This window comes from Metopolophium dirhodum, chromosome 2 (assembly GCF_019925205.1).
Source record: "Metopolophium dirhodum isolate CAU chromosome 2, ASM1992520v1, whole genome shotgun sequence".
NCBI classification, from domain to species: domain Eukaryota; kingdom Metazoa; phylum Arthropoda; class Insecta; order Hemiptera; family Aphididae; genus Metopolophium; species Metopolophium dirhodum.
Genome location: NC_083561.1, coordinates 36,230,085 through 36,242,380, shown reverse-complemented (window position 1 = coordinate 36,242,380; position 12,296 = coordinate 36,230,085). Strand labels below are relative to the sequence as shown.

Genomic DNA, 12,296 nt, shown 5'->3' with positions numbered 1-12,296 from the left:
GCCCACATATCTCCCATACCCATTATATATATAAAATAATATAAAATAGTACATTTTATATATTTTTTAAACCATTTTTAGAGAATACCACCCTTAGTATATAAACATTTTGACAATCGAGATACTATAATACTCGTTTGAATTTTGAAGTACATACAGTAAAATAGTGGGATTTCCATTCGAAAAACGGCGAAGTTTGTATCGGCGCTCCTGAGTGGCATTTTAAGAATTACGATGATCATTTGGTATATTTGAAAATACGGAAAAATCAAAATTCGAATTAATTCGTTATTCAGTCGGAAAAAAGTTGTGGTGAGCTTGCTCGGCGAATCACCCTGTACAAAAAATATAGGTACACCGTCCTTATGAATATAGAGACATTACAATATTATACGGGCACTCCGTCGCGGCAGCATCGTCGGCGAGTCTTGTATATTATAATATTATAACAACAATAACAACAACAACAACAACAACAACAACGCCGTGACATCGTGACGTGCTGATGTGCATGCCTTGCGGTACGGTATAGGAATGGTACACCCGCGGTGGTTTTGTACACCGTCGTTTTTCTCCTCACGCGTAGGCGGTGCGCGTGCTGGAAAACGGCGGCACCGGCACATCGGCGCGGCGCGGCGTCCCTACCCAACCGCGGACGGCCGACGATCGCGTTCTCGCGGGCAGGCCCGGCGCGCGCGTGTAACCGATCCGGCGGAGAACGGCCGTTACGGTGTCGAGTCGTTGCCGTAGTATAAATATTGTAGTCAGTGGCAACGTGACCGTTCGCGCACGCCGTTCACCGTCGCGCTGGCACACATAGTATAATATTGTCGTCTACGCGCGATACTAATACGTTACAACACCCGTCGCACTCGCGTCGCATAGTATTGTTATTATTCACGCCGGACGGTCTGTCGTCTTCCGCGCCCGCGTGCGTTTTCCGGCAAGTCCGCGTTTGACACGCGTGTCTACCCGCTGCCCCCCCGACTATACCTACGTTCTTCCGATGCGCGTTTCTGCGGCCGTTGCCGACTGCTGCAGTGTTCTTCGCGCTCCGAACTAAGTGGCCCTACGCCCTTACACCGATTCGATTATCGCTAGCGCAACCACACGGGAGCTTTCGCCGTGACTATCGCTACCGTTTGATTTTTTCGCGTTTGTGCGCGAGTGTTTGTTTGTGTGCATCCTGTGCATTCGCGTGTGCGCGTGCACGTCCAACTGGATATCCTAACGGCGCCGGCGACGATGGAGACCGAAGAGATCACCAAACTCGTAGATGGCATCTACAAGGTAACAGGGTAGCGTTGCATATCGTAGACTTAACATTGTTGTCGTTGTCGTTTTTCTAGTGGTTATTGGTTTACCACTTGATTCGGGACAGATGACTTACCTATGCGTACGGTGTCGCGCAGGTGGACCTTATTGCCGCGTCACTTTGAAGTTTTCATAATTTATATGGCCCGCGAACACAAAACATGGCAATAAACAGTAGAAATAAAACTAAGACAGTGCCGGAATAATACCAGAATAGAATTTTATACTATAATAATTATTCTTATAATATTATGCTTCTTACGTTGTTTGAAATAATGTTGATTGCCCTTAGCACCTATTAGTCGTCTGTCCTTTTTAGCTACGCAACGTCACCATCATACATTTTATATTTACGCTCACCGAAATAGTTATGCGACAAACAGCCCGATTCACAGTATTATTATGACAATAATTGTTAACGTAATGTAATATAAACCTTTTTACAAATCACCAATTACTATCCTCTTTTGAGTTATATTATTTTACGCATCGACTTAGTTGCAGATAGCGATGACCATTATTATAGTTATTACTATTTAGTGTTTAGCGCACAAAACCGATTTACAGTTATCATAATTTTTGTAAATCGTAATTTTTAAGTCGTTAAATTTCTATTTTGTGTTCTATCCTATATATATATATACGTAATGCGTAATCAATCATACTTGAAAAACTGTCAAAGTGTTAAACTATTACATAATAATAAGTGATTTGATTCTTAAACCCGTTTAATTCAGAATTCATAAAAAATATATTCATTGTAGCAGTCAATATTCTAGAAAAACAATAATTTCTCGAGCAAAAACGCATAATATTATTGAATTAGGTATCAAATACTAACATTCCAGCCGCCATCGACTCTGAGTGTCTTTGAAACCGTTTTAAATGTCATATTATATTAATTCGAAAAAGTATATACTGTCATAAGTTTTATTTTTGTTTGTAACGAGTAATTTAACTTAATCGAGTTTAAAATTATAACTTACACAACACTGGTATTATAGTGGTATATCCACACTCGTTGTGTTTATTTTGTTTTGCCGTATTGGTTATAGTGGTGTCGATATTAAACTGTCCGTAGCCGTCTTTCGATCTCAAATATATTTTCGTTACGCAATGAGTAGACAGTTGTAAACAAAACTTATTTGCTGTCACGTGAGATTTTATGGTAAATTAAAATTTATCGTGTTTGTAAAGTTTGTTGTTGAAGAGTTATACGATAAAAAATAAACGCTCTAAAAACACCACAATTTTATTTAAACGCGGTGCTGCGGTTTATTATACTATGCACACGTTCTAATGAATATTACCTGCACGTCTGTACAGTATATTATTATATTATATTTTTTTTTTCCTCTTCAATGTTCAACTAAAATTCAAATATGTCTGTTTTTAGTTAAGTCTTAGCTGTGTTCAAATAAGATGTGTCTAGGTTTTAGATTTTAGTGTGGCCCGTGTAGGAAATATTAAATATAATATATACTCCTATGAGGTTTGGGTCAATATTTTTCGTATTAGTTTTACTTTGAGTTAAATGTTCTCACGAAGGAAAAATCCTAAATAGTTTGATTTAATATTATAATATTTATGAACAAACAATACAATTTAACCAAGGTCTCAATAATAAATTGATGATGAGTTTAAGTAAAAGATGACAAAAATCCGAACGTATAAAAGTATTGTGTTATTTGAAACTTGTCTGTTTCCATTGCCCTCGGATAAAGTAATGATGTATATTTATTATAAATCTGAAAAACATTCAAGAATCATCTCACCAGTAAAAATAATGAGTAAAAAATATAACGATGTGTGAAGTTGAGTAAAAGTACAAAAATTTAAAGTCTAACCGAAATCAAAATCGAAGTTTCGTGGATTTCATTAAAAACGGAAAAGACGCAAATACATTAAGTTCACTATATAGTTTTCCTGCAGTTTTTCGTATTAAAACTACTGTGAACACCGAAGTCTGAGGTCTGAACACCCAATACTGACCTTTTTAAAGTATAAAGAATGAACTGGATGACATTTTCGAGTCAAAAAGTTACTGTACGAAACTTTTGGAGCACACTCTTTTACGCTACCATGTACAAACTAACTGAAAAACTTATAAATATCTTGGTAAACTCAGAATTTAAAATATTATGTCACCACAATGTTATACGTATAATATTTTAATTGAAAAATAAATCTTGCGTTAAAAAAAAAACATTTAGTTCTTATACTTCTTCATTTACACACATTTTTAATAGATGTGTTAAAAAATAAAACGATACATAATTAATTTGTACAGTGAGTGAACTACTACGAGTATAAATAATGATTTATTTATAGATATAATATTGTAATTATTTTTAAGAATAATATTTGGTTTGTGTTGGCGTACTATATAATATATATTATTTAAATGCATTTTAAATTATTTTACCGAGATCGAGGTTTCTATACTGTCAGTGTTATATTGTATTACGATATAATTCATAATAGTGATTTTTGAAGAAGTTATCAAGTATCTTAGTATGGTATCCAACTTTCGTGATGGATGTGTAGGACGTAGGTATGTTACTAGTTTTACTACGTATCAACAAATACGTAGGTACGTTATTCAAAGTCGTTGATCTCCAGACTGGAAAACGTGTTTTTTCTTTACTTTAATACAAGTTGTATTTATTAATGCTGTAACGACTATGCACTCATAAAAGTGTTTCTTTATAATAAGAAATGAGAATTTGAATAATATTAGATAATCTAGTGAGACATTTTGAATATGTTTATAGTTTTTCGTGAAAAACTATGATATTTAAAATGTAAATGATTATTATTTTTTTTATAATAAATTACATTCGTTTTACGTTTGTTTTAAGTCTACATTTTAAATATTGAAGTAAAATATTAAAATATTTTCGTTATTACAAAATAATAATACATATGTATAAACGAATGGATACTGGACTATCGAAGTTGTAAAATTGTTGTAATGTATTTTATTATATTAACGATCTATTTGGTAAATATAAATCAATGATTAAATCGTTTTTATTGCCTAATAGAATACATCGTACATTAAAACGACTTTTTATTTTTAGAGGTTATTGAAATTCATTGATACGATATTGGCTATTATTTATGTGATGTTATTGATCCTATAATATGTGGTTAACCACAAATTGACTAACGGTAAAACTTTTTTTTTTTAAATTTTTACATGCTAAAAAATAAAAGAATATAAAATGATATTAAATGTGATGAAAACAATGTTTCAATACAAAATATTATTTTTTATGTTTTAATATCTATTTCAATTTGATTATTACACACAGTACCTTTATTGTATTTTTGGTAATTCTGATTAGCAATTAATATCAAAACAAAATATAAACTATAGTCATATTTTACTTGTCGTATGAATGTGCTGACTTTGATACATTTTTTAAGATCTAAATATTTCATCTAGTTTTATGTTTAATAATTAGTCCTTACTTCTTTTAATTCAGAGTCTTACGACGTATATAAAATACGGAATACCTATATATAGTTCATACCTTACCAATAGACATACCTTAGTTACGATGTTTCTTCAGTCTAAGATATATTTACAGTTGGTTACTCGATTAAGTCTATTTAAAAAAAATTATAATATCATGTGAGTTATTGAGCAACATAGTAAGTGGTATAGATCAGTGAGAATTAAAAGTTTTACAACTATTTAAAGTTAGAAGTTCTGGTAGTTTTGCTAATTTGTTGTGACAAATATTATAGCAAAAACTTTTAGAAAACTATAAAACCATATATTACCTGTTTAATAGTCTGTAAAAGTTTAAAAGCAACTATTTAATTGCAAGTTAAACTAAATAACAAAAAAAAAAAATCCTTAAATAGTTATGATCAATATGATCAAAACGTTGGTCGTTGATCAATGACCAATCGCATTAGTTAATTTAACTACCTAGTTATTACCTGTATTATAAACTCTATAATAATCAAATTAATTCCTAGTTAAGCACAATAGTATATATATTTTATAGTATACCTAAGTCAGCTGAATAATAGTATTTGCATGTCACTTTACTCACTTCAAATAATAGTGATTCGACACAGAATTTCGTATTATGTTAAAACGTGATGTCTTGTGACTAACATTGTAATAATAACATATTTTTCATACATGTTATGAGTTGTTGTGAAAGAAAATAAACTACTTAAATTTTATATTATTAGGTAATTATCTTATGAGAGTTATATGTGTGCTTAAAAATATTCTTAGGTACATTAGTTTTTACTTTTTAGTATTAATATAATAATAATTATTATTAACATTAAACATTATAAAACATATTTTGTATAAGTAATTTATGGAGTTAAAATAATTTTTGAACATTTTTATGTAATATATTGTATTATAGAATTAATCATTTGAATTAAATTATAATATAGTACTAAATTAATTTTTTCAGAATGTATAGCCCAGAGTGTTCAAAATTAAGTAGTATTTCTGAAATAAATGTAGCCATGTTAATAAATAATCATGTTGTTTTTCAAATTAGAAAGGATCATAGCAATATATGTTCCTGGTAGTTATAATTTATTTATATTTTGTATCATATCTTATTATAATTACAGTACATTACTGAAATAACAAGGACAATAACACCACGTCATATTGTAATATGGTATGAAATCCAGTAGGTATATTACAAAAACAATATTCCATCGTTCATTTTTACGAACCAGTGGGTGTTTTAGGAAAATGATTTAGGATAGTGAATAAATATAAGATTGTCGGACTATTTTGTTATACGATTGGTTGCTTATTAGCTTACCTAAACAATGTGTATATTTAAATTGTTAAATAAAAGCTCCTTTATCAATCAATTTTAATTCCTAACAAAATTTGTTATAGAATTTCCGAGATGTATGTTTCAAAATAATTTTATTACTGAATTTCTTTATGTACAAGAGAATAATTATAGAATTGTTCAGTTTTCCTATTGGGTATTGGGTGCCTCTATTTGGACAAAAATAATATATCGTGTGTTTACTTGAAATTTGTTTGTTTATTTTTTTTTACGTGTCTTAAAAGTCATTGAACAGGACTTTCGTTACCGGTAATAATAGGGTTTAGCATGACAAATACGTGAATATAATACCTATCTATTGTCATGGTCATCGTATTGGTTCTACTCATATTGCTCTGGTTGTTACGTGTGATTATTGTACTATGGGTGTACGTGGCATCAACATAAGACGTTGAACAATTTTCGGCATAACCGCGAACAATTAGCAATTAAAAACCCTATTGTATTATATTATTGTACTCGGGGACATTGTGCATACGATCATTTTTTTTTTCCTTGTATTCGATATTGATATAAACACGACCCTATTTTCTTCGATGTACCTACACGCGCACGCGAATATATCGTGAAAAAAACAAAACAAAATACCACACCGAGTGAACCTGGTGCACGGACACTTGAAGGTCGTCCGGTCGGCGACGGCTGGGAGTGCCGCAGATTCCATTCGAGCTAAACGCTGGTAAAAAAATTATTATTCAAGAATGTTACCTGCTGGGGCGGCTGCGTATGGAACAGTTTGCCTCCTCTCTCCCCCCTCTCACCCCCTCTCTCACTCACTCTCTTTCTCTATCCTATTTTCTTTTTAATAATTCGTTATTATACTATTATGATATTATTACAGATACACACATCCACCGGGTTATTAAGGTATACGTATTATAGCCGTATGTGTATCCGATGTAAAATAATTATAAGCTTATAGTGAGTTATATTTAGAGAGCCCGAGGAGGTCCTTGGAATGGACATAATCTCACTTTCCGGGGCTGTTATTGGGACCAAAACATATACCTACTAATGTTACTACTATCGTTACCGGTTCTCAAACTGGCGTCAAAAAAAAAAAAAAAAACTATTCAATAATTGATAAATCCCTCTAGGCGCTCCGCTATCACATTATTTAAAATTTTCTATTACAATTATTATAGTATATGCATATTTGACAAGATATGATTATATAGATGATTACATTCAATTAAATAATTAAATAAATATTTAAGAACCTGCTTAGATTTTAAATTTGAATTAACTTAACCATTATAAAAGAAAATAGGGTAATTTACAATGGTTCTTTCGAGTTATATTCAATATTATAAAATTTTTTTTTAAAGATATCATCTTTTTAGAAAATGATTATAAGTTTAAAGTAGAAGAGTTAGTTAAGAGAACGTGATACCCACATGTGTTGTATACGTCTTACAAGTCACTAAGTCAGTAACACAGAAAAAATTACGCTCAGGAGAACATATTGTGTAGATACGTTAATTTAAAAATTAGAGTGAATTGACCTCTTATAAAAGTTATGAGTTAGAGTATTTTAAGCTGTACAGACAATTTACAATTTTAAAATACTCATAACTCGCTTTAAAATTAAAATATAGTAAAAAGCACACGAGGTTGCCTAGATAATAATCATACCTTTATAGATTTTATAAGAGTTCAATTCACTCAAATTTCTAACGGAGCTACACGTGTTCTGCTGAGCGTAAAATTTGCTATGTTACGCACTTGTAAGACGGAGACAACACATGCCACGGGATCACGTCCTCTTAAATCTAAAGTTAATTTTAATATTATACGTAAATATATATCTTATACCTACCTACCGATGGTTTTTATATATTTTGTTTATTTGTAATAAATCGCCAATAATGATAATATTAACAATATTTAATTAATAAATAAAATTCGTTTTAAATTTAAACGTTTTATATTCATACGAAAATTCCAATTGTGGGCTTCTCAATTTAGTAACATATTCAAAAGATCAGTTTGCATTTTGATGGACGATGGTCAAGGCAATAATGTATCATATGTAAAATACGCTCTTTATTAATTCTGTCGACGGTTTGGTGTGTTATTTCGATGTGAAGTCTTTACTTCAATTTGTTGATCAGAAAATCTTTTTCGTTTTCAAACATACATTCAAAATGTCGTGTTTTAAATATTATAACAAAAATAAAAATGTTGACACAAAGAATGAAGCAGTATTTTATATACCTGTTTATTTTATATAGGTACGTTAATATCTAAATATTCATAAAATTAATTTAATTTCTGACCAATGAATTCGTAATAAGACAAAATATCCCAAAACGTAATATTTTAATTAAAATTCCTTTTTGTGTACATATTTCACTCTTTACATGCCGTGGAAGAAACTCAAATATTAAAACACATTACAAAGTATATACAATATACATCCGTTAACTTTAATGGGATTAAATATAAAATTCACTCACCAAATTGCTTATTAATCAATAATAATCAAGATAGTAATTTAACTTATTCTTATATTATAATGAAATGTTCAGCATTTTTTTTTTATAAATAAGAAAATATTCGCGAGTATTGTAATGCTAAATCACGGTAACAAATTAAAGTATCTATATTTAATTCAAAACGAAAACAATTGTCATTGCATTAAACTAGGTAACTATAAATATATGGTGAGGATGACGTCTTATGCTAGAAAGAAAGATTTATGAATGCAAATTGTTGTCTGTAGAATATAATATTATAGTCTATAGATGTAAACGTTTGGCTGTGAATCATATTAGTAACACAATATTTTATAGGTAGGTACCTATATGCACATTTAGCAATCTTATAAAAGATAACGTAGCCAATAATCGACCTACCTATAGAGACTCTATTGTTGTTATCAAACACCGTTATAGTTAATTGAAGATTTTACCTACGTCCAAGTCCCACAATGTCTTATGCATTCTAATGTACCATTAAACCAGTGTCTCGCATAATATATAACTTGTCAGAATTTAACGGTTAGTTTATTTACGTTGCATCATGTACTATCGTGTGTCGTCGTATGACCGTATCGTCTAGATTCTGTTTTTTAATTACATAATTCAGGACACGCATATATGTTATTGCCATCGGTTAGGTTAGGATATAACGTCTGCCATTAATGATTTTGTGGAAATTACATTTACGCTGTATAGCTTATTAGTTAGAAAATGCCCGAAAAGTATCTGAATAGGAATATTGTACAATAATATGATGGTTGAGTAGGTGTGAAATTTTTATTGATGGATTTGAAAATTAATATTTAATCAGTAATCACCATAATATAGGGTCCTATTTCTAAAAGAGTTATATAAATATTAGTTTTATATAAGCCAAAAATATTTTTGATTGAAGAAATAGATGAATGTGTAAAATACATTTTCGTTTTGTTTTTATTAAACGCAATTAGGTTGGTTATTGGTATTATAGGTAAACAGATACAATATTTGGAATCATTTTTACAGTCGTAACATTTTGTTGATAATATTGTTTTTACTTCAATTAGCTTAAAGTTTTTGACATTAATAATAATTATGATTTGTGATTTTTAAATAAATCTTTACGTCAGACGAAAATCAATATTATTGCAATAATTATAGTCGATAAATACCTATATCTATTGGCAAATCGTAAATGTACATAGAAAATTACCTTTTAGTCAACTATATAATTTGTTTTATTTTTACATTAGCTTACTCAATTAGTTATATATATATAGGTATATGTATATGTGCACTGTAAAAACATATATTAATTATTTGTAAAATTTAGAATTGTAAATAATCGTTAAAAGTAATAGTTTATAATACTTTTACAAATTGTTATCTAAACTGTTATTATAAATCATAATGTTGATATTAGAAGTAGGTACAAACAGATTTTACAGCAAACCATATACTGATTATAAGCTTAGATAATATTTAAGACCTTAAATTAAAGTACATTTTAATCATATAGTTGGTTCTAGTTTATGTGTCAAAAACATTAATTCCTGTTTAATAACTCCAGAAAATCGCTTTTAAACTTATGGTTTCTAATGATGTTTGTGAAATGTTTACAAAGTACTTAAAAAACTCAAAGTTTAGCCCACTAAAACGATTTTATTTCAACTAGATCATTTGAAATGTTGAAAAGTTAAATTAGCAGGTACCTACTTTTATGTACATTTTGATAATGTAAATTTAATTTTTTTCCCATAATGAATACTTATACTTTATAATTTATATAGATACAAAAATTCACATTATTTTCACAACAAAGGGTTTAAGTTTCCCATTTAATTGTCTTGTATTAGTTCTGTATGCTATGTTCTATTTGTTTAGATACTATATTATTCATATCATTTTTTTAAAATTTCGTTTACTATTGCAACTAAAATATAAATTAAAAAAGTTATACAAATATAAGTGTTCGAATAATAAATATTACTAGCTGAATTTATAAAACACTTGAATTTACTGCTAAAAATTTATAGATTTCATATGGTAGAACATAATAATAAATCATTATTGTTTTGTATATTATTTATCACATTCTCGTGGTAATTTATATACAATATTTGTAGAGTTTTGTTAATTATAAAAAGATTATTTTTCGTCTGTCATATTGTAAGAGTTTTGATTGATTACTTAGCCTCCATATATATTATATATGAAAAATGGGCGTCTACAGACTAAGTAAAAATATTATATATGTATTAGGCGTGAAGTGAAAGTTTTTATTTTCTAATTTACATTGTTAAACATAAAATTATTGAAAATTAGTTGATGGGCGATTTACGTGGGGTGGAAGAATTATTATATTTTATAATTTGTCATGGAATTAGTTTAAACGTAGGTACATGCATTAAAGTATTTATTAACAATAGGTTTTTTTTTTAAATTGTTTGTTATCGAACAGTTTTAAATGTTAGTTAGATACAGTAATATTTTTATTTTTTATTTTATTAATTTATCAGTTGTTTATAACTATTAAGTTAAATTTACCATACTTCAATGATGTAATCTCACATTATCTACATAGCCACATAGGAAATGTATTTTAACATAGGTCCCTAGTTTTAATATAAGTATTTAGTAGGTACCTGCTATTGAGAAAAACAATGATGGGATGAAAATGTACACAGCATGCTTACCTACTACAAAGACGCCACTCGTATCACTTATTTATAGTTTTTATAGTTGTTACCAGTTATACTAGCATGTGTATTATTGTTATATAATTCAAATATTATTATTATTATTCACTCAAACTACACATATTTTTATTATATAGGAATTATATTTCTAAATATCGTAGTGGCACCTATAATATTGTGTATTTAAAAATAGTTTTACCAAAGCATTTTAATCAGTTATGACATAAATTATACATGGATTATAACGCTACATGATATTATACTTACCAATCATTCAAATTTATATTTGAATCAATTAGTATTTATTTTATACATTTTAGAATGTATTACAGAACAACCTTATCACCGAGATATTATATCTCATCAATATATTGTCAATATTTTAACACTTTAATAGGTTAGGTCATTAATTCAAAATGTTACAATTTTCAGTGGGTTTAGTTCTTTTCAAGATAAAAATCTTAATAGGAATAATTATTATGTAAAAGCTTACATTAATTTCGTTTTAGTATTCGTAATTCAGTGAACCATCATTTGTAATTAATATCTACTGTATTACTTGTTTTAAATACAAATAAAGGACTTCAAAATACAGTTATTAAAATATTTCTTAAAACGTCATTTGATATTCCTAATGCATAACTGCCACGACAAACGACTAACTGTACATTTTTTTCTTATTTTTTTTTTTTTGGCTTGCCGACGTTCTACGCATTGGTAATTTGAAGCGAACATACACTACCAAATACATTGACACATATATTTCAAATTTGCTATCGGTATCTAAGTTAGAACTAATAAGTAATAATACTTAAATATGGAGTGTAAAAATGTAAATATTACTTATTTTGTTCAAATATATAACTATTAGTTTAACTCATGGGTTATGATCGTTGTCTTCTTATAATTTATAACTTATTTTATGATAATAAATATTGACTATTAAATCCTGTACACATATTATGTTA

The 12,296-nt window shown here is 29.0% G+C and overlaps 1 protein-coding gene across 2 annotated transcripts in view; it reads left to right on the top strand.

Annotated features, from left to right (window-relative positions):
• Nucleotides 1-688: 688 nt before the first annotated feature.
• LOC132938164 (brain-specific angiogenesis inhibitor 1-associated protein 2-like protein 2) overlaps nucleotides 689-12,296 on the top strand; it is a 114,119-nt gene continuing 102,511 nt past the window's right edge. Inside the window, exon 1 of one of the 2 annotated variants that reach the window (XR_009663878.1) lies at nucleotides 689-1,290. Coding sequence is in view for 1 of the 2 variants with exons in the window: in XM_061004849.1 (XP_060860832.1) it covers nucleotides 1,246-1,290 (45 nt within the window). In the remaining variant the exon portion in view is untranslated. The remainder of the gene's footprint in view (nucleotides 1,291-12,296) is intronic. The other variant, XM_061004849.1, reaches the window with a different exon arrangement.